Below are 24703 nucleotides of genomic sequence, written 5' to 3'. Positions count from 1 at the left end.
CTGTCACAGAGCTCACATCTGCCTTCAGGGAATACAGCTCTGACCAGGGGCTCTTATCTCAGAATTCTTTCAGAAAATCAAATTGATGGACTTCATGTAGAAGGAGAAAGAAAAGCAATGGGTTATCCTGAGCTGTAGTTCATTAGATCAGTGAGGGTATCATTGCAAAGCAGAGAAAACGAAAGTGAAATTCTAAATCAGTTTAATCTCAAAAACAACCCTTTTGATCCATTCCTATCATCTTGCTACATTCCCCATAGCTGCCATTCTCTTCACCCGATGGAGCATGAATTTTATGAGGACAATGAGTATATCTCCAGCTTGCCTGCTGATGCAGACAGAACAGAGGACTTTGAATATGAGGTAAGATCATTTTCACACCGCTTCACATTTCTTCATGAAGTTACGGTTGAGGCGTTTTGCATAAAAAAGAAAAAAATTAATTTATTGCTGTGTGAAATGTTATCTCTAGTACATACCTATGATAAGGTCTTATAAATATTTTTAATATTAGCTATTTGACTCTAGTATTATAAGTATATGCGGAAACATTTTTATAATGTAAGCTTAAAGATAATTTGCTCGCATTTCTTGTTGCTCTTGATAAATAGTATTATGGCAGCCACATTTTTTTTCTCCTTTCCATAATAGAAGAGAATTTCCAAGTACTGTTTGGAAAAGAAATTGTATTAAAAACCAAGATGGTACTTTCTATTTTTACTCACTGTATTGTATTTTAATTTTAATTGATTAAGTTTTATTATATTAATTCTCCTTGGCAAATTTAATATTCACTTTATTTGTGACCCAAATTTGTACTCCAAAGAACAGTTCCACCAACTTTCTAGAAAGAGAGATGCCTTCAGACCCTTTGATATTGATGGTGTTTAGCCTTCACAGAGTGTACCTCAGAGTGTCTGTACTGTGATATGTAACAATTCCAAAAGCCCATCTGTTAATTATTTAAGAGCTTTCACAAAAGTTAAAGGATTTATCCTAATATTGCCTCTGCTCCTGCCGTCTGTAAATCTTGGAAAGGTTTCAGCCTCCTCTGACATTTGGAAATAAAATAGATTGAGGAGGTAAAGAAGGTTTGGTAAACAGGCAGAGAGCCCATGATTACCTGCCCTTTTAATGCAGTAGATGATGTCATACAAGTTCAGCAAAATGTTCTTTTCCATTTTACAACCAGGAAATCCTGAAATCTCTTCCCTTAGGAGGATGTGAAATCAAATAAAGTCGATTCAGCGAAGCTCACCTAAAGCAAATAGACGTTTATTTGAAATCTTCCCCCTGCAAAAGTCATTTCGGGGGATTACAGAAATCAGTATTGCTTTTCGGCCAGCATCTAGACGTGTGTGCAGTGATGCCTCGTATCTGAGTAGACAGTTTTGTTGTTGTTATTGTTCACATTAATTTTATCCCCATCCTCTCTGTTAAGTTGATTGAAAAGTTTTATTTTATGAATCCACTCAAGCCCTGGTATGCACTGAAATATCCATTAAGTTTTGTCTATTCATGCAAAATGAATTATAAAATTGAGTCATTTATCCCAATAATTTAAGATTAAACAATGTATCTCTTTCAGTTACTGAATACTTTGATTTTGGGGACTGGAATTACCTTCAACTTTTCATTTAGCTTGTGCCTTGAAGTTTTATTAAAATAAATCTACGAGCTGGAGGAGGGTTTGGGAGAGAGACTTGCTTAGGCCAACAGGTTAACAGTAAAAAAAATTTAAATAAATAAATAAATACTTTCAATTAATTAGCATATCATTGAATATTACATTAAATACAGATTTCCTTTCATTGCTATAGGGCTACTGTAAGTGAAACACATCCTCATTGTTCTTGTTTATCCTCATCAGAGGATATGTTTATTGATCTTAAAGAGAGAGGAATAAGAGCGAGAGAGAAAGAGAGAGAGAGACCTTAGATGTGAGTGAGAAACATCAGTTGCCTCCATACTCTCTCTGACCTGGGGATCAAACACTCGAACTTTTAGGGTACTATACGAAGCTCCAACCAACTGAGCCACCGGCCAGGGCACATCCTTTTTTCTGAGGGACGTGAATCACTAATAGATGCAGCATCAGTGTGATGACAGTGGTAAATGCTCAGACAAGTCCTCTGTAGCCTGTAATCTCAACTAATCACGGCATTTCAGTCATTAATTTGCTGTCAGCTGCGATTCTTTTGCCAAAGGCACCTGAGTGATTGAAATAAAGAATGTTCCTGTGAAATTTAAATAAGAAGTATTGTGACAGGCTTCCATCATGAGAGGGGATGCAGTGGAGAAGATCATGCCTGGTTCATGGTGGGGATGTAGACATGGAGATCATTAACAAGTTGGGGAGGATAATGGTTCCACCTAGTGCTTCCCAGCCTGTTACAGAGGTGCACGCACCATCCCTCACGGCTTCATCGGATGAGGCTGTGGAATCTAGTCAGTCCACCGCTGTCACCGGAGCTGACTGTAGCCACCACATTTAAGGGGAGATTTAGAAAGGCTAATCCGTCTTTATGTACAGTTAAAAAAAAAGGGAAAAAAAACCTAATTAATTTTAAATTAATTAGCATATCATTGAATATTACATTACATACAGTCCAGCAGAGATGACCCCGGCTCCTCCAGGAGGTCTATCCCAACCCAGCAGCTCCAGGGACTCGCTCGATGATCACCTTCAGGAAGACCCACTTTGGGCCACTTACAGTGCATTACAGGGAACTGAGATCTGACAGCCAAATAAAGGGCTTCATCTCAGAAGGAGATACCCATTCCTCCTCAACCTAGATGTGAACTCTCTCCACCAGGCAGTTGGGAAGTGGAGAGAAGACCCCTTTCCATCTGCTCTCATTCATTGGCACCATAAGTAATTATTGAGCACATAAAGATGCCAGGTTCCAATTGAAGTTTAGGATTGATGAAGCCCCTGCCCTAGTGGATCTTAACCATCAGGGGGAGAGAGAGATAGACAATAATCAAATAAGTGACAATGTAGCATGTTATGTGGTGCTCGGTGCTAACAGAGAACAGCCAGCATGGGTACCTGAGAAAGAAATGCGTGGTGCTAAGATGGGGTGTTGCTATCTTATTCCGGAGGTCCAGGAAGGCCTCTCTCCTATGAGTCCTAAATGCAGGAGAGCTAGCCATGGGGATATCTGAAGAGGGGCTTTCCAGATAGAAGGCAGTAAAAGGACATGGAGCAGGAGTGTGCTTGGTAGGAGGGGGTGTCAGAGTGAGTAGGGGCCTATCTTGAGGAGCCTGTGGATTTACTACCAGATGTAAATGTGCTGGAGAAGAAAGATCAGGGCGGTGTTGTGAAGCCCTAGCCCCGGGCTGGGGAACATCTGGCCCATGGGCCATAGAAGGCCCACGGAACCATTTGGCCTGGCCCTGCCAAGGCATTAGGCATGAGTTAATTAAATGTTGGACCAAAGAGAGCAGGATAATTTTTAGGCTGGTAAATTTGTATGGCCCTTGAATGATGTTATAATCATCTAAATGATTGCCCTTGGCAGAAAAAAGGTTCCCCACCCCCGTGCCCAGCCAGATCCCTCTAGCTACTGGAATGAAATTGACAGAGCGAGCCAAGGCCACAGCTCAGCACTCGGGTGCTAAGGTGAGGCGGATTGCATCTGGATGGGGATGGAGGAGGCACTAAGATGGTGCGAAGGACATCAGTGTTTCCACTACTTGCCTCATAACTTCAGTATACTTTATGCTATGGTGGTTTTCCTTCTTCCGACTTTTTTTAAAGTAAAATGTCACAGGCCAAAGAGTGAAACACAGCTTCTGACATCCACAGAAACTAGCGTAGTAAATCCACTCTTTAAGAGACTGAAAGTGTTAAGGAACTGGGTTTCTGAACTTGCTAAAATGCAAACTATGCAATTATGTAGGTCGTTTTTAAAGGCATGCTTACTATTGGCTCAGTGAACCAAAGCTGATCTGGCTATCTTGTGAATATTTAGTTAGGGAATTTTAGTGCTTGGATCATTGACCCAATGGACCAAAACATACCTGACTGTCTTGTGAATACATATTTGGGGACTTTTTAACTTGCAGATTGCTGCACTGATAGGGTTGTAACAGCCCCCTTCAGAGCCGTGGTGGACCGCAAAGGCTTCTTTGGAGATGTGATAGTTTCAATGTTCTGGGGACTGTGGTATGTTATGGACCTCTGTAACATTTTAATGACACCCATATCTCACCATAGGCCATCACCACTTTACCTCAGAAAATTATTTGATTGGGTTTAAAATTTCCCCACGGTGCTTCAGAAAAGTCTCCAAAGACCAGCCTGCATTAAAAGACTCACAGCTTGAAATTTATTTTCTTTAAAAAAAAAAATGATGGCCCTTGTTCTCTAATTAAAAATGATAAAGGGGTTTAATTTTATTTTTGAGAGGAAAAAAGTAAAATACTGTTAAATTTAAACAATACAACCATTCATGGATGTTTATGCCACCGAAATACCGCTGAGTATTTCGTCCTCTCTTCTTTATTTTCAACTTTGCTCATTTGTTCCTCCAGAGCCAGCTGAAGGTTGAAATAAATCATAAATAGCCCTTAGCAAGTCAGAGGCAGATCTCAAATCCAGCCTCTACCAGAAATAATTTAAAGGGGAAAGCTTTGAGAAATATAGTGCTTTCTTCCAACTCCTAATAAAGATATGTTTGCTGCTGCTTTAGTTGCAAGATGAATTTTTGCAGTATTTGCCATTAACTCTCAAAAGTCAGTGCTGGTTGAGGCAAGACAACTAACTTTTGATAGTATTAACCAAGACAAGCAAATAATTTAAGCAACATTTCTGAGCCTGCAGATATTCGCCACTTAAAAATGCTATTTGAAATCGTTTTTCCTGCTCACTCCAAGCTCAGGCTGAAGAAGAAAACATATCCAATAGCCTAAATTAAGTACCCTTAAGGGTTCCCCTTATGTGTGCATTGTCATTGGAATGAAAAGGAAACAGCACTTTGCTTGAAGAGGTATTAAAGGTGAAAAGAAGGACTAGTATATGTCAGAGTTCTGTGAACTGTTAACTGAAAACCAAACCAGTGTCTATAAATAGAAAAGAGCATTTAGCATATTAATTAGCTTCCTCTTGGCAGTTCTTATGCAAAGCATAAGTAAACCTTTGTGCTATGCTGAGAAGTGTTCTTTTGTAAAATTTAGCTGGGTGCCTGCAAATATGTGCAAATTTTAAGTATATAATCTCTCTCTTGAATAGTTAAGGAAAAGAGAAATATGAATCAAGGACCTGTTCTTTCAAAAAAAATTAACAAGAGAATAAGCCTTAATGAGATTTCAGTCATCCATTTGAGCAGCATTAGGATATGTGAAGCCAAATCTTCCCTGTGTGCATGTGGAGAGCTTTGTGGCTCCTTTCTAAGTTGTGAGGGCTGAGGCCTTATCTGCCTTGTTCATCATTGCATCACATCATCTGTTTCACAATGTGTGCTCAATGTCCATGAGCAAATAAATGAAGAATCCCCTGGCTGTCCACATGGACCCACTTCCGAGCACTGCGGTACCTTTCCTCTTTTTTTATATAAGGGAATTGGAAAGGAACTGAGACCTCCATGCAGGGACAACAGATATCCCCTTTCTAACAGGTATATATTCTTTATGACAGGGGTTCTAATTCCAGAACCATATTTGTTTCCATTAAATACTTCAAAAGAAGGGCCGGGGGGGGGGGGGGGGGGGAGGGAGAGGAGAGACATGGAGAGATAAGTAAGGAACTGGAATTTGAATGTTCTCCATGAAAATTCATCTTTATGATTATTCTATAATAAAGAGGTAATATGCAAATTGGCCATCAGGCCCTCGCACAAGATGGCCACCCTCATGTGGTCACAAGGTCACAAGATGGCCACCACAAGATGGCCAGAAGGAGAAGGCAGTTGTGGGCAACCAGGCCAGCAGGAGAGGGCAGTTGGGGGTTACCAGATTGGCAGGGGAAGGAGGGCAGTTGGGAGTTACCAGGTTGGCAGGGGAAGGAGGGCAGTTGGGGGAGGGAACCAGTACTGCAGGGGAAGGCTGTTAGGGGTAATCAGGTTGGCAGGGGAGTGGTTAGGAGGTGATCCGCTGGCAGGCAGAAGCAGTTAGGGGCAATCAGGCAGGCAGGCAGGCAGGCAAGCAGTTGGGAGCCAGCAGTCCCGAATTGTGAGAGGGATGTCCGACTGCCAGTTTAGGCCGGATCCCACAGGACATCACCCGAAGGGTCCCAGTTTGGAGAGGGTGCAGGCTGGGCTGAGGGACAGCCCCCCAGTGCACAAATTTCATGCATCAGGCCTCTAGTTATTTTATAAAATCACAGTATCTTATATATAGTATGAATTTGACATATTCTCTAATCTACCCTGAATCCCTTTATAATTTTTTCACCAAGGGATAACTTAGCAAATTTGTGAACCACTACAATGGATGGAGAATTGAGTGCCTCCCCAAGTAGCCAATTCTGACTGATGATCTCTGGTTACTGAGAGAAGGAAATGTATCAAGGAGTTTGAAAATCAATGATGGAAGGAATATATTTGGAAGAAATATATGAAACAAAACCCATAAAGAGCACATATATTTTCCTTACATTGTGGTGTATACTAGAGAAAGAGAAAATAGTTTGTAGAGTATGAAAGTGTAGAATCCAGCATTTTTTTAATTCACTAAGTGCTTTATAGTTCACAAGTCCCTTTTCTTCCACTTGCTAGTCACATTTCAGAATTATTAATGAAATATCTAAAACAATTTTATACCACTTACTACTGGGGCAATAAAATCATCCATTTAAGAAATCACCTTCATAAGTTTCATTCTTTGGGAAAATTTATTGAATTGAAAAGTGATCTAGATGAAGTGTGAAAATATTTTTATTACTTGAACATTTAAGATAAGATGATGTTCACAGTCAGTTTGGAGTTGGTTCATTGAAATGTCGATTAGTGACGCCACCATTTGCTCTATTATGTCAGATTTAAATCTTAATCATGGAAACCAAACCAGTCAGTTGTCGTGTGTGTGTGGTGTGTGTGTGTGTGTGTGTGTGTGTGTGTGTGTGTGTGTGTGTATAATCTCCAGACCCTTTGAGTCCTGCTCCTCCTTACTATCACCACTGACTACTCTTTGACTACTCTTGTCTAGAACATTGCTCTAGGCTATTTATTGATCTCCTCAAGGCCCTCACTCCATAGTCTCTGTAGTCCAGCCTACTCACCACTGTCAGAACAGTCCTCCTCAAGGGCGCTTCTCATTGGATCTCCCTGTTCACCATCCCGTATGACTCTGTTCTTTGGATTAATTCTAAATGTATCTGCCTAACATTGAGGACCCTTTGTACTATGTTATTGCTTGCTTTCCCAGGCATCATGGAGTCAAACACTACAGGGCAGCAACACTCAAAGAAAGCCATGTGATTTCTTTTCTCTGTGCCTTTATTTTAGGGCTTCTCTTCAACTCAAATGCCTTTCTCAAATTTCTTTCCCACCACTGAACTCTCATACCACATTCTGTAAATATATATTTTTGTCATTATGCCTTGGGTTATAGTATTTTACGTACTTATCTTTTTATTCTAAATAGTTTGTCTTCCTTAATAGAAGTATCTAATTATCTATCTCCTGGAGAGCCTAGCACAGGGGCTGGTAGACAGTGGGCACTCAGCAGCATTTGCAGGATGAGTGAATGAACTACTGGGTCCTTGCTGCTATCTCTCTATATAAAAGGCTAATATGCAAAGTGTCCCCTCGGGAGTTCAATCAGGAGACTGGGAGTTCGATCTCTCACTATGATGTGTACTGAACACCATGGGGGCAGCGTGGAATGAAAGAAGGCCCCAGCTGGCAGCCTGAAGGCCCTGATCAGCCCTGATTGTCAGTCAGGCCTAGAGACCCTACCTGTGCACAACTTTCATGCACTGGGCCTCTAGTTCTTATAAGTGTCCTAACAACCAATACAAAGTGTTCAATGGGAGAAAAGGAAAAGAGAGCTGATGGGGAATCAAAATTTGAATTAAGTGTGAAAGTTTTATTTTTCTTAAAATAATTCAGTTAACAACCTAGACAGTAGAATAAGTAGACCCAAGCATATACTTGTGCCAGATTGTAAAAGAAGAAAATTTGCATTTTTGGTTGCCTTTCCAACATGGAAGATGTGCATGGAGAACCTAGTAAATAGACTTGCTAATGGACATAGGTAAAAAAATGATTGGAGTTCTGTTCATGTTAGGATAAACATGCATTCTGGTTTGCCCTAAACCTCCTCCATGTATTGCTGATGTTCCAGTTTATTTATGAATAGCAACCACTTTCACCTTCAGAAATGTCCTAGCTGCACAATACTTTGTCCTAGTTTTATACTTGTTGACCCTCAATCTAGGCTGAGATTTTGTAGTCACATTTTATATAACCCTAGTACTCTAAGCAGAGATGACTCAGAATTTATTAATTTGTTTACCCATATCTATTAAGTTGAACAATTTCCCTAAGATCTTTCTATTTAAAAAAAAAAAGCCCTCCTTAAGGTGTGACTAGAAAAAAATGCCACAAAGTTGGAAATAGTCATCAAAGTTATTGTAATTCTTTTAAGTTTCTTACTGAAAGAAATGAGATTAGTATTGTTGTTAATTTGGTCATGTAATTTTATAAAACAAACATGAGGCAAATTTATCTTTCGCCTCACTGATTATGACAACACGAAACCTTATTTCCTAAGAAAACAATGACAAATCAATTTAACTCTCCAAGCTGATTATTAAACAATGTAACCATAGGTTCATTTATTTTACTAGGAATCTAGATATAAAAAGGAGATTTTTTACATGATGTATATGAATTTTATCAAAATGCCGACATTCAGTGTTTGTTTGTAGATACTCATTGTACACATTGGGATAATTGCCTTGCATTACTGAAAGGTGTTTGCGAGAGGTTGTGTTTAAGGTGAACATTTGCATTTCAAATCCCTTCCCCCCCCCCCAAGACTTCCCTTGTCCTTTGAAAAACTGTTTTCATAGGGGCAAAGAATGGAGAGCTGTCTTTTTCAATATAAAGTAAATCACCAAGAATGATTTCAGTGTTCCTTCCAGAGGCAATATAATCCAGTGGAAGGATTCTAAACAGGGAGTCTGGTCCCAGTTCTAAATCTTGTCTCTTGAAGGGACCATCTACCTCTTGAATCACAGAATCCTCACATGTGAGCTTTGTGGGGGATGTCAGTGTTAGTATGGAATGACTTGTCATCATATAGTTGTCCCATGGTACTAACTTAAAATGAGACAAATTCATAGACAATTCCTTAAAATTTTTATAAATATTTTAACATTTCAAATATATCAACCATATTTTAGATTTTTTTTTTATAAAAAGGGAACATACACTCATATGGATATACATTGGTTATTTGTCTGATACTATATTACACCAATTGTTACCAAGTAGAACACCTCTTCATATTATCTCTGACTTTAGTTTTAGTGTTTAGACCAAGTTAACTCATACATTTGCCAATTAGAAATGCCTCCAGCTCTTTTCTTCTTTCTCAAGATGTTACGATTGCATACAAATGTGGGGGGATTGTTCTATTTCTGTGAAAAATACCACTGGAATTTTGAAAGGGTTTTCATTAACTCTGTATGTGGCTTTGTATAATATGGATATTGTAACAATCTGAATTTTTCTGATCCATAAACACAGAATATCTTTCCATTTATTTGTGTCTTTTTCAATTTTTCTCATAAAAATCTTATAGTTTTCTGTGCACAGGTTTTTCACATCCTTGGTTAAATTTAATCTTAAGTATGATCATTTTTTATGCTATTGTGAGTGGGATTATTTTCTTTATTTCTTAGCTATTTTTTTTTTTTTGTTATTGTTAGAAACCAAAATGATTATCATACTAGAGGCCCGGTGCATGTATTTGTGCACCAGTGGGATCCCTCAGTCTGGCCTGTGGGGATCCAGCCAAAACTGGCTCTTTGACATTCTCCAATGGGTCCCATATTGCAAAAGGGCAGTTCTCAGAAGATGCACCTCAGAATCAGGATCCCTCCTCTCTGGTTCCAGGTGAGTCACCTGAGAACCACTGCTGCCAAGTGATCTCAGCTCCGCAGCTCCTATGTTGAGCACCTGCCCTCTGGTGGTCAGTGCATGTACTGGTCGTCCAGTCTTTTATATATATAGATTAGAGGCCCGGTGCACGAAATTTGTGCATGGGGGGGGAGGGGGTTGGAGTGAGGAGAGTCCCTCAGCCCAGCTTGTGTCCTCTCGCAGTCTGGGACCCCTTGGGAAACGTCCACCTGCCAGCTTAGTCCCACTCTCCATGGGGATCGGGCCTAAGCCGGCAGTTGGACATCCCTCTCGCAGTCCGGAACCACTCTCTCCTTACCACCCACCTGCTCGCAGCTCTTTACTGCTTAGCTCATTGCTCCTTAGTGCTGCTCTGGAGGCATGAGAGGCTACCTCCACCACCGCTGCACTCGCCACCCGTAAGCCTGGCTTCTTGCTGAGCGACACTCCCCCTGTGGGAGCACACTGACTACCAGGGGGCAGCTCCTGCATTGAGCATCTGCCCCCTGGTGATCAGTGTGCATCATAACAACTGGTCATTCTAGTCATTCCACTGTAACAGTCGCTTAGGCTTTTATTATATAGATGTTGATTTTGTATCCTGTAATTCTGCTGAATTTGTTTATTAATTTACACATTTTTTGGTGGGATCTTTAAGATTTTCATATAAGATGACACATGCAAACAAAAATTTTGCTTCATCTTATTTGTTTGGGATGCCTTTTTATTTCTTTGTTTTGTCTAACTGCTTTGGCAATAGGGAAACTGAGAGGGAACACCCTTGTCTTGTTCTCATTTTATAGGAAAAGCTTTCAACCTTTTACCATTGAGTATGCTAGATATGGACTTGTCATATTTGGCCTGTATAATGGTGAGGTAGAATACCCAATTTGTTTAGAGTTTTTAATCATGAAAGGATGCTGAGTTGTATCTAATGCTTTTTCTGCATCTATTGAGATGACCATATGATTGTTATTTTTTATTTTATTATATTAATAGAATGATTTGTATATGTTGAACCATCCAGGCATCTCAGGAATAAATCCCACTGGATCATGCTGTAAGATTATTTTAATGTGCTGTTGAATTCAATTTACTAGTATTTGGTTGAGAATTTCTGTGCCTATATTCATCATGGATATTGACCTGTATTTTTCTTGTTTTTTAGTATCTTTACCTAGTTTGGGTATCAGAGTAATACTGGCCTTGTAAAATGAGTTTGAAAGTGTTCCCTTCTCTTCAAATTTTTGGAAGAATTTGAGGAGGGTTGGCTTAATTCCTCTTTAAATGTTTTGTAGAATTCACAAGTAGAATCATTGATTCCTGGGTCTTTGTTTTTGAAGTTTTTGATTACTGGTTAAATCTCCTGCTTATTCATCTGTTCGTGCTTTTTTTACATCTGCATAATTAAGTCTTGGTAGGTTGTATGTTTCCAGAAATTTTTTCATGTGTTCTAAGTTATCCAGTTTGTTCTTAGCAGTTTCTTTTTTTTTTTTTTTTATCATGTAATCAACAGTTTTATTTTTTATTCTTTTTTTCAATTGTTTAAAGTATTACAAATAGTAGTACATATATCTCCTTTCTTAGCAGTTTCTTATGATCCTTTGTATTTCTGTCATCTCAATTATAATGTTTCCTCTTTCATTTCTGATTGCATTTATTTGAGTCTTCTCTTTTTTTTCTTGATCTGTTAAAGGTTTGTCAGTTATGTTTATATTCAAAATGTCAGTTTTTACCTTCATTGACCATTTCTATTGTTTCCCTGATCTCTATTTCGTTTGTTTCTGTAACTTCCTTCCTTATAATAACTTTGGGCCTAGTTTGTTATTCTTTTTCTAATTCCTTAGGTTGTTTATTAGAGATCTTACTTTGAACTTATTATAGGCTTTTAACTTCCCTCTTAGGACTGCTTTTGCTGTATCCCATAGGTTTTGGCATGTTGATTTTCCATTTGTTTTAAGCAATTTATTTTCTTTTCCTTTTGATTTCTTCTTTGACCATTGGTTGTTGAACAGTGTTTTTTTAAAAATATATTTTTATTGATTTCAGAGAGGAAGGGAGAGAGAAAGGGTCCGAGAGAGATAGAAACATCAATGATGAGAGAGAATCATTGATTGGCTGTCTCCTGCACACCCCCTAATGTGGATTGAGTCACAACCCCAGGCATATGCCCTTATTGGAAATTGAATCACAATCTCCTGGTTCATAGGTTGACACTCATCCACTTAGCCACACAAGCTGAGTGAGCAGTGTGTTTTTAATTTCTATATATCTGTGAATTGTCCATCTTTTCTCCTGTTATTGATTTCTACTATCGTATCATTGTGGTTAGAAAAGATAATTGATAGATGTTAATCTTCTAAATTTACCATCTTGTTTTGTGAACTTACATAGCACATGATTTATTCTGAAAAATGTTCCATATGTGTTTGAGAACATCTATTCTGCTGCTATTGGATTGAATGTTCTGAATATGTGGGTTAAGTTCATTAGTCTAAAGTATATTTCAAGTGCAGTGTTTTTATTAATTTTCAATATTTGCATATTGATTTTCAATGTTTCCATATTGGTTTCTAATTAATTACCTATCTTTTGTTAAAGTTTTCTATTCTTATTGTATTATTGTCTATTTCTCTTCAGAGTTTTCAGTATTTGCGTAATATATTGACCCCTATATCATTATATAATGACCTTCTTTATCTATTGTTACAAATTTTGACTTAAAGTCTATTTTGTGTTATAGAAGTATAGCTACTCCTGGTCTCTTTGGGTTTTCACTTGCATAAAATATATATTTTATCCCTTCACTTTGAACCTATGAATGTTCTTAAAGCTGAAGTGACTCTGTTTTAGACATTATATAATTGGGCTTTATTTTTTTTAATCTATCCAGCTTTTTTGGGCCTTTTGATTAGAGAATGTAATCCATTTTTCAAATTAAAGATAGTATGTAAGGCCTAATTAATGCCATGTTCTTAATTGCATCCTGGCTGTTTTGTACTTCAATTTTACCTTCTTCCTCATTTGCTGTCTTATTTTATAAATTGATGATTCATTGACTTTGCAATGGAGGTAGAAATAAGAGCATGGGGATAAAAATGTTGCTTTAACTGTTAAATAATTGATGATTACAAGATATTATTATAGTTATTTGTTTAAGTGAGCACTAGGTCTTGATTTCTGGTGCCCACATCCTTCTTCCCTTGCCTCATTGTATTATTATTATTTGTTCTCACTTTGGACTCCCCCAGAAGTCTCTAAGCTTCTTTAGGGTGGAGGCCCTGGTACTGTGTATCTTTGTCTTTCCAGTACCAAGTACAAAGTAGAATGATTGAAGCAAGGACTAAATCTTAAATATACTTGCAAGCTTGCAAATCTAAAGTTTATGTTTTTAAAGAGATTTAAAGCTAAAGCTCTTCAGATGCTCTCATTTTTTTCATACAGTTGTTTTATTCTTCTAATTAAATATTAGGGAAATGTCATAATTTTCTCTAGTTAAAATTAGAATTATTATTTCCTATTGTAGTAAACATGACTAAAATACACACACACACACACACACACAGTTACAAAGCCTCTGACTTTGCCTCTTCATTGGCTGGTAGGACATTTAGAATGTAGTGATGAAGCAAATAAATATTTGAGTTCATTTGAAACTCAGAGAAAAATGTCAATAGTAATAACGATGCTTACAGATGAAGCACTGGACAGTAGTATTTAGAAATATAACAAGAAATAGCCTGCACCTATAGTCATCATTAACAAAAGAAATTGGGAAAATTTGAAGATGAAGGGCACAAAATTGACCAGATTTCCTCTCTTAGGACACAATATTTAAGGCAATCTGAGTTTGTACTTGGTGTTAATGAAAGTTATAGAAGCCATTGTTTTGGAACCCGAGCCTATGTGAGGTGGAGATCTACAGCAGAAATTATTCAGCACCAGAGCTAAAATGTGACCAGTCTCACAAACACTCTTTGGCACATGCTTTCATTTTACTATTTTTGCCCTCTTATAGATATTTCCTTTTTGTGTTTCTATTTATTTTTTAGTAGCAACATGTTGAAAGTTAAACCTATACATTTTTTCTCTTTATTCTGTAAAATACATTAAAACCATTATTCTTTCACTCTCCTGAGAAGACCAAGTTTTAAAGCCACAGATTCTTCCCAGTAGGAAGTACAAGATTATATAGAAAGCAATAACAGAAAAAGAATCTCCTACCTACTATTAAAATAAAATAAAAACAGTATGACTTTCTCTTTTTTTAATTTTTAGTTTTATTTTTTGTTTATTTTATTTTCCATCACCATTTATCCCCCCCATACTCTCCTCTACCTTCACCCATTTCCTTCTCTTTTGCCCTCGAAATCATCACAGTTGTCGATGTCCATGAGTTCTTTCTGTTTTTTATCTTTTTGCTCAATATCTCCCCAACACAACTGCCCACCAGAGCTGTCTGCCAGCTCTCTAATAGAAAAAGAATTGTTAAAAGCTCTCTTTTCAAATACAAAAGGAGTTTTAGTAATCAAGTCATAATAAGGGATATTAGAAGCAGAACTTTAAAATGAAAATTGGATAAAAAGACAATAATTAAGTGGTGTTTAGATAGAAGAAAATGTTGACATGGTAGAATTGGAACCATAAGAAAGTTATAGAACCACGCATGATTTTGACAGAGGAAAGTAAAAACCAAACCATGAAGGTTAAAAGATTTATCTCTCACAAGAATGATAAAGGTGCTCAACAAGAATTTCTTTTTCCTTAAAAAAAAAAAAAAAGACTGTTTGTGATTATTAAAGTAATAAATAATCATTAATTTCCTTATTAATATCCCCTTAGGCATGTAATTGATTATGTGTTCTTCTCTAGAGTGTATAATTGTCAAGAGTATATAATATTTCACTTTCCTCGAATAACCACACCAAAACGAACACATCCTACAAAGTGTGATTACCTGTGATTTCTCTTATGAGAAATGTCTGAACCTCCTAAATACCCATTGGAAGGGCAGCGCTTTTCCAAGAGGATGTTTATGAGTAACTGCAGGATCCATGAACAGCTGTTCAGCCTTTTTATAGCCAGGAAGCACATAATCCTTAAAGAAGTTTTCCTTTCATTGACTTATACATGACTACCTGCCGCATAAACACAGTGGTAAATCCTTTTAAACAAAAGTTTTAAATATGCTTTAAGGAAATGTGAGCAATTTAGTTGGGAAATTGAAAGGAAAACTGAGTCCCTGAGTGAAGACACTTCTGTTTCTAGTTAGGAATGAATTAACTACTTCCTGTCTGATATTCACAGAAATTAACAAAATGTCTTCCTTTACAATGAAAGTTGATTAAACTCCAAAATTGTGTTTCTCTACTTCATATAATCCATATGACCTACAGAATTCCCATTGCTTGCTTTTTCTTCTGGGCTAATTTCAAGTTCTGTCTGAATTTTTCAAATGATGTGCTTTAGGATTTGTCCACCTTAAATATTTTAGTAATCTAATTTAATGCAATAAAACCCAATGTTGAATGGATAAACAAGTTCACAGACCAAGTGTAATTCAGATAGGTGGCAGCACCTGTGAATATTCAATTAGTTTTACTGGCTGACTCTGATAGAAGAAAATGTATTAGCATTATCCCATTTCTAAAGCAGACTGATCATTCTAGATTCATTTCTATTCTTTTTTGTCTGTCAAAAGCCATGAAAGTCATATGTTCTCCCAGGGACTTCTCTCGGGTGTGGAGACATTATTTTTGGAGTCATTTCCTGTCATTTTCTGTAATGACCTTGAACACATGTATAATTGTAGAGCAGCCATAAAACAAACTGTAGATGTCTGGAACATGATAATGCAGGGTGTGATCTGATACTCAATTACTTAAAAAAGATTCTAGAATATTTTCTGACACCCACATTATTTTGCTTATTTTCCATCTATATAAAGTAAATTGCCTTCACAAAGTCTTCATTTATTGTTCCCTACAAATACCTACCCATTCATTTGCAACAAAACCCTTCAAAATTTGTGTTCCCAACAAATAAAAGTTTTATGATAGCACTCTGGTTATAAGGAATTTTTTATTTAGGTATATTTAGAATAAGCCCATCAAAGTTCACTGTTTAGTACCTGTGTGATCTCTCTGAGCCTTGGGTTCATCATCAGTGCAAAGAGAATATTAATAATAAATATTGCTTAATATTAAATGAGATAGTATATGAGAACATGTAATACAATGGCTGGGAGGTATCATTTAACCATTATAAGTCTCAATTTTATCACCTTGATTTAAGAATATTTTAGCAGAAAGAAGTAAATGAAACTTCAGGAGAGAAATTCTATGTCCTATGGATTGAAGGGTCTAAATACAAGTACTTGAAATATCAACTGTGAGCTGCCTACAAGAAAAAAATAATCTGAGTGTCACATCAGGCCCAAATAGAGACGTGTCCTTTATTTAAAAAGAAATGCTTAAAATGAATCCTATTTGGATTTTGGACTTCCATCTCCTCTATTCTTTTTCCCCACCTAAACATCTTAAAAGAATATTTTTATTTTGTGCCACTTTTTGAAAATCTCATTTCATTTCTCTGCCCATTAAAATATAATTTGAGGATGGAAATTAATAACTGAGTGACCAAAATCCAGTTACACCACCCACTTGCTTATCCTTTCAGCAGCATTTGGTGCTGTTAACCATCTGCATCTTCTTGAAATGCTCTTCTTCCCTTGTCTCCCTAACACTCCTGCCTTACCTCCTAACCTTATGACAGCTCTACCCAGACTTAATTCTACTTCATATCTCTAAGTTTGGGGCTACTACAGCCTTATCTCTTAGGGCTATGGGGAGGGTAAGCAAGCTGACCTGTGGCTCGGCTTTCTGAGCTGGCAGGGAGAATGGAGCTGGAGGAGGAATTCCCACTGCACCGCCACCCCTCAGGATGTCTGGAGCTCCAAGCTCAGAGCCTTGCTGGTTCAGTGTTGCTTTCCAGTCAACCCCTTGGTCCTCATCTTATCTCGTTTGAGCTTCATGCTTTAATATAATCCCTTCTGCTTTTCATCTTACTGAAATTTCTTAGTTTCCAGTCCACCCAGGCTTCCTTTTCTTATCTTAAAACATCATTGTGATTTTTAAAAATCACTTTTCTTATACATTCTAGGGTTTGGAACAGGAGAGGAGATGATAATCTATGCCAGCATCAGTGTATGTTAGTTTCTTCCATTAAACTTTTGGCTCCTTTCTTCCAACTTCGCATGTCTCTCATTAGATATGTGTTCAGTATATATCAAATAATTTTTTTTGTGTTTTAAAAATAAAATGAATAAAGTATTAGATATTTTAGACTGGAGTAAGGACAGCCCTAATAATAGCAGTAGGAGCAGCAGTAGGAACAGCAAAAAATTAAAGACAGGGATAGATTTGAAGCATGTATTTCAGAGGCAAATTTGAAGAGTTGGCAATAGTTGGAATGTAGAGGATTAAGGAAAGTCCTGGCACAATATTATATCTTTTATTAAACATAAATTCCTGCAAATTAAAGAAATTTTTGCCAATATTAACTAAATTACTTAAGTGTTTTATTGCTTTTCAAGTTTCATATATACCGTACATCCAAAATTCATCTCTGTCCTTAGTTTTACAACTTTATATACAATTGTATTCTTTTCTTTAAAATTGTACCCTAATAACTGTTAGTGGGAATATATATTGGTGCAAACTCCAATCTGAACAACAGTAAAAAACAGTATGGAGATTCCTCAAATAGTTAAAAATACAACTATCATATGATCCAGCTGTCCTACTTATAGATATATATCCAAAGGAAATGAAATTAGTATCACAAAGTGATATTTGTACCTCTATGTTCATTGGAGCATTGTTCACAATAGCCAAGACATAGAAACAACCTAAGTATCCATCCTATCTAACAAAAAAGAGAGAATATGCAAATTGACCATTATGCCATCACAAAGATGGCAGCACCCAGAGCCACAAGATGGTGGTGCCCAGTCCCCTCAGCCCCACTGGTGTCCCCCAGTTCCGGGGGACCACTCCGCTTGCCTGCCATCAGAGTCCCACATCTTTTCACAGAAAATGGGTTGCCTCAAAAGTTGGTTAAGCTTCTTAGGACAAAAAGCATTCAAAATTTTTGAAAAGGGAATTCCAATATTTATAATAGTTTGGACTAGACAATTCAAGGGTATTTCCATTACAACCTTCTATAATTTTGTGATATAATATGCAAATCAACTGAATGATTGAACAGCAAAACGGACCTTCCAGACGACCATGCTATGACATGCACTGGCGCCAGGCCAGCCAAAACGAGTATGATATGATTGGGGCGGGGGCTGCTATCGCCCCACAATTGCCCTGCAGAGGGAGGCCCAGGCCACCCTCTGTGCAGCAATCAATTGCAGAACCCCAACTGGAGGGCAGGGCCTTCCTCTGCTGGGCAATTAATTGCAGAGCCCCACGACCCATCACCCCACAGAGGGAGGCCTAGCCTATTGGCCAGCAATCCTGTGGTGGCTGTGCGGAGGCAGCCAGCGATTGCTCCACAGAGGGAAGCCCAGGTCAGTCATGCAATCACATCCCATGCCTGTTGTCTACAGAGAGAGGCAACCAGTGGTGAGGGAGGGGAAGCAGCACTGCACAGATGGCAAGCAGTGGCAATGGGCTGGGGGAGGGGGGAAGGCAGCTGCTGGCAGCTGGGGGAAGGAAAGCCCTGATAGTCCCTGATCATTTGCCAGTCTAGGGACCCTATCTAAGGGGTCCCAGATTGTGAGAAGGTGCAGGCTGGGCTGAGGGACACCTACCCCCACCCCGTACACAAATTTTGTGCACTGGGCCTCTAGGGGACAGATAAATGGATAAAGAAAATGTGGCCCATACTGGCACATAGAATAGAAAAGATGAAAACCCTGCCATTTACAGCAATGTGGATGGACTGAGGTCAGTATGCTAAGTGAATAAGCTAGACAGAGAAAGATAAGTACTATATGTACTCACTTATATGTGGAATCTAAAAAAAAAAAAAAAAAGTAAATCAAAGAAATAGTAGAATGGTATTTGCCAGGGACTGTGGATTGGGGCAAATGGGGAGATATTGGTTAAAAGGTACAACTTCCAGCTATAAGATAAGTAAGTTATGGGAATCTATTGATGATGATAATTAACAGTAGTATATCATATCCTTGAAAGTTTCAAGAGAATATCGTAAATGGTTTCCCCACAAAAACACAATTATGTGAGGGAATGGAGGTGTTAAGTAAGCTCACCGTGGTAATCATTTCACAATATATGCATATATTAAATCATCACATTTTATACCTTAAAATTTCCTGTATATCAATAATACCTCAAAAAAACTGGAAAAAAATAAGAAAAGAAAATCGCACTCTAAGTCCTCTATCCTTCAGTAGGCGAACACAGATCATGGTATTCCACAATAAATGATTACACATGCAGGCTTTTTATATTTTTTCATATTACGTTAAATTTTCTTTTAGACCCAAAGATTTTGAAATGACTTCCACTTCTACTATGATGCATATTTTCCTGTTAGCTCCCCAATAGCCATGGGCATTCAGATAAAGTTAGAAAAAAATAGTTTTGAGCATTATGATATTTCAGGCTCTTATTTTCCATCAAGCAACTCAGAGTCTAGATGTGGAAGCAGGAAGACATATATAATTACATTACTGTGAGACTCACAGAATAATAAAATACACAAGTAGGACAGAGAAACAAACCAGGGACTAATTCTTTGGGGAATGGTCAGAGGGGACATGTCACCTCAGAAGAATTTTCGAGCAAGCAGATATCTAAAGCAAGAGCTAGGGCAGACTTGTGAAGCATCAACAAGCACAGCGGGTTCAATGAACAGCAGATAGCTCAGACTAAATGGGCAGTACGTTTTGAGAAGTGAAGAAAGATACAGGATGGGGCTGAGCAAGTATGAAGGGGCCAGATTAGGAAATGGCTTTTCTGTGATAATAGAAACTTGAGCTTTATACTATAGGCAACAGAAAGACACCCTGTCAAAAGAAGCGTGATGGAGTCAGGTTGGTATCCCAGATCGACCCATTTTTGTAAGAGGGTGGACAAATTTGGAGGAACAAAACCCAAAGAAGAGAGACAAATCAGAGGCCAATGTTTATGGTCCACGTGTGAACTGAAAAGAACTTGGATCGAGGAGGTGGGAATGGTATAGATTCAAATAAATTCTTTTAAATGAATTTCCTTTTTAATAAGCAAAAAAAAAAAAAAAATTATTTAGGTAGACTATCCCCTTTCCCCTGAATGATGAGTGGTTATGAGCCCTATGTTCTTTATGGTCAACTGCTAACCAACGTCATTCCGGCAAGCTCCACACTCGCTCGATTTGTCCCCTTTGATAAATGTTCCCGGGAGCGGAGACAGTCACCTGTCAGAATTGATAAGTGAGACGACAGCGGGGAAGGCAGGCGTGTGTGTCATGGCCCAGCTGCCCGCGCCGGCAGCCTGTTTACCTCGAGACTGGTCTGTCTCGCTCCGAGACTTTTCTATTTTCGCCCAAATAGCCCCAAAACACATCGAGGCACTGCCTACCTATGTGAGACGTTCTTTCCAGAATAGCCTGCGAGTGCAGGAGGAGGATAAGGAGGCTCCTTTCATTAGGCTGTTTTCACAACTGAAGCGTTTCAGGAGCTTTCACAGAGAAAGCATGCGCTGGACTGGTTCTCTCCAGGCATTTAGCAAAATGGGCAGTAAATTCTGTGAAATAGAAAAACCCGAGGGATTAACGCGAAGCGTACTTCTAAAATCCTAAAATGTTCATTACCTCATGCATGGAAGGCATCTGAGGAATTAGGAGCCTCTTTTTGATGAAACGGACTTAGTTCTGAACAATAGAGTGGCTGATATTTTTAAATTAAATACACAGGAAGGCATTTAAACTTCATCTGTGTTTGGGAAGTGAAGAAATGAAGGTCTCAGAGGACCACCCAGCACTAAAGAGAAGTCCGAAGTATCGTTCTGTATGATAAATGTTTTCTTTCTTTCCTCTTTGCAAATGGGATTGTGGGTATTGATGTACCTGAGTGCATTGCTCACGCAATCTTGGAAAGAAAGAGCCGAAGTCTAGGAGCAGCTGCAGGACTGAGGTCTGCCCACAGTGCGGCCATTAACAACACTTCCATTCAGGGTGGAAAGTTGAAGATTCTTCAAATGAACATTTTCTGTAAATGAGATGCGTGCAGTAGTTAGGAAAACTACTGATGGCAGACAGCCCGCTGTTCTCATTGCTAGCCCATCCTGCATCACACTATTTACTCAGGAAACCATAGTTTGAAGGTTAAACTGATTTCTCTCCCACCCCCACCCCCCCCCAAGAAAGCAAATAGATTGAATCTTTGAGAGGACAGTGTCCTTCCTCTTCCAGCACACGGTAGTAAATTGCAAGGTTTTCTCGGTCTCACATAAGTTTTCAACGATGGTCGTAACCCTGGAATGCTCTAACGGCCCTGCCTTCCCTCTGCTGCCGATGTGTGCCCGCTTGACAGTTAAGACCGGTTTTTCACTGAGATTTTTAAAGTCCTTCTCATGACACGGCCCTCACATTCTCCTGCTGAGATCATTCCAAGATCTAATAGACTCCATCATTAGAAAACATTTTATAGAACTCAAATGGACTCTTCCTATGTTGCATTTTATCTCATTTTTCCTCTCCATTGCCCGTTACAGAAGTAATTTGCAGAATTTCTGCATTTTAGTGGGGGGCACTCAGAGGGAGTGAGTAGCAGTGCTGGGTAGCAGTGGCATGGCAAGCAGGAAGGACAGAGTCTTGTAGGGCCCATGTGTGTTCCAGAGGCTGTGTTAGCGTGGGTGTGTTTCCGGATTTTTGTGTGTGCAGAAATTACTATGTCTCTGTATTACACGTGTCTTGCCCCTTTGTAAATTCATGGACACACATGCTCTGACAGACCCTTTTACTCACATAAAGGCTTGCCCTAGATTAAATATTGAGTTAAATTCGGATGCACCTAATGGTATTAGAAGACTTTTGGAACAGCACGTTAGTGACACAATAAGTCACGTGCCTTCTTTGGTTTCTGAAAGTGGTATCTCTAATGCCTAGTGTCAGACACAAAGTTGTGTTTATAAGAGCTCTGTTAGAGTTTTGCATTCACTCAGGCAATATTTATTTTTATAACATGTAATAGAGTATTACAGTAAAAGAAATAATCTCTGCCCTCAGTATTAATGTCTGTTATCCATTTTAAATACACTGATAATAGTCACCCAGTTTCCTTCGAAGATGCCTATAGTATTTAGTCACCCCTCAAAATCCTCCCAGAGCTTCTGGCAATCCTTCGAATATTAAGAAAATTAACCAAGCAGTAATATTCCAGATGGATTCGGGAGGGTTAGAAAAGGTTGAGAAGAGAAATGAGAACCAAACCAGTACAACAACAGAAGGAATAGAAAGAATAATTTTGTAAACAATGACCAATTATTGGGAAAAAGCCAGAGTCGGAGACTATGAGATAATCCTGAAGACTGAAAGTAGCTCGATTAGCACAGTGGTGACATCATGAATCGGGTTGGGAAGATGATTAGATTTATAAAGAGTCCTTAAATCCGACCTGTTCATCAGGTAGAGACTTGGCCCCAGTACAAGCACAGAGAACTTAGGCACGGCACTCCATAGCTGGAATGCTTGGCTGTCCTTTGGGCTTAAAAAAACCTGAGGTTTAGCATGTTTATCTCCTTTACAGTAAGGCAAAATAATATTTTAAAGCTATGCATCATTTTAAAATTGCAGACTCTGAGGCACTGAGAATTCTTAGGAATTGCCTGCACGTTCTTTTTTTGTTTGTTGTTTGTTTGTTAATCCTCACCTGAGGATATTTTTTCCATTGATTTTTTAAGAAAGAGTGGAAGGGATGGGGAAAGACAGAGAGAGAGAAACATGGATGTGAGAAACACACATCAATTGGTTGCCTTCTGCACATGCCCCTCCCTACTGGATCTGGGTCACCTGCAGCTGAGATAGGTGCCCTTGACCAGAATCAAACCTGGGGACCTTCAATCTACAGTCTGATGCTCTATCCACTAAGCCAAACCAGCCAGGGTTGCATGTTGTTCTTTATTTATTAAATAAGGCCTCAAGACAACTACTCATTTTCCAAAGACCCTATTCTATTAAGTAGTTTTCTCTGTTACTCATGGATTAGGTGAGACATGCCTGTATAGCCACTTGAGCTTTTTACTCACACATGGTGGTTTTTTGACGTTTGTGTTTAGTTTCTTCTTACTCTATTGAATTGATCAAATTACATTATTTTCTTGCTTTCTAGTCAATGTTTTCTACCCAGTCACTAGAAGGGAAGGAGTAGAGATCTGCAGCTTCATGACGTACATAGAATTTATTATTAATTTTTTCAATAATTAATATTTGCATTTTAAAATAATGCTTATTTCCTGATTCTAAGTAACTAAATGCTCACAGAAGATGTGTTTGGAATTAAAAGGATAGATTTTTTTAAAAAATGGAATCATCATTATAATAACAGCAATTCAAGGGAACTAGTCATATTTTCTTCCAGGAATTTTTCTTTGATTAGAAGACTGAAAAAAGGGGGATGGGAGGAAGAAAGATTATGTTACATAAGCTTGTGTGCTTCTTTATTATGTAGTTTTATCATGATCATTTTCATATACTGTAAAAGTTCTTCAGAGTCACAAAACTCACCTTTTAGAAATTCCCTTATTTATTCAAGAACTCTGATAGTTTGGACATAGAGGGCATTTATGATACTTTGCTATTATAAATTATGTAGTAGTGAACAGATGCTGATGTAGGTCAGGTTAATTTTGATGATTCATGTTCTTATGTAGTTACCAAACTGAATACATAAAGCAATGATTGAAATTAATTTCCAAGTGGCCAAAATGATCAGACTAATCTCTGTAGTAACAAGTAGAGAAACATGCATACTCCACAAAAGCCCAAGGAAACAGCAATACATAAAATAATTGAGTAAATAGTTGAGTAAAATAAATTTAATATATAAATATGTTAAATAAAAATTTTAAAATTAACCTGATTATTTATTCTATTTAATTATCTATCTTATGTCATAAAATGCTACTCACATTCCTTTAAGATGATACAAGTTGGCATCCTGATTATACAAACGTACAATTACATACCTATGCACCAGTCACTGTGGAAATTAAACCATCTAGAATAAATTGATAAATTGATACATATGTGAGAATATATATATATATATATATATATATATATATATATATATATTCTTACGGAAAGAATATATATATTCTTACGGAAATTTAAAAGCTCACATGATAGGATAATATCTGTGATAAATATTAGTCTATTGTTAATTATGATGCTACTAGAGGCCTGGTGCATGAATTCATCCACAGGTGGGGTCCTTCTGGGTGGCCTGCAGGGATCAGACCAAAACCTGCAGTCCAACACCGCCTGCAGCTCCTGCCTGCTGCTCCCGCTCATCCAGGCCCCACTGTGCCTGCCATGGGCTCGTGCCAAATCAGTTTCCAATCTTAAGAAGCTTGTGCTGCCATAGCAGCGCTCACTAGCCATGAGGCCTGTATCTG

General features: G+C 38.2%; 1 protein-coding gene across 1 annotated transcript in view; it reads left to right on the top strand.

Moving 5' to 3' along the window:
- The window catches only part of PDZRN4 (PDZ domain containing ring finger 4), a gene marked incomplete at its 5' end in the record, with an annotated part of 339478 nt that overhangs the window by 276127 nt on the left and 38648 nt on the right, over positions 1-24703 (top strand). The window contains 1 exon segment of the mRNA XM_084876634.1: positions 261-363. Within this exon segment, the coding sequence (XP_084732760.1) occupies positions 261-363 (103 nt within the window).

Source organism: Pipistrellus hanaki (assembly GCF_964339955.1).
Source record: "Pipistrellus hanaki genome assembly, chromosome: 3".
In the NCBI taxonomy this organism is placed as follows: Eukaryota; Metazoa; Chordata; class Mammalia; order Chiroptera; family Vespertilionidae; genus Pipistrellus; species Pipistrellus hanaki.
The sequence above is the reverse complement of the archived record's forward strand: the minus strand, read 5'-3'. Positions and strand labels throughout refer to the sequence as shown.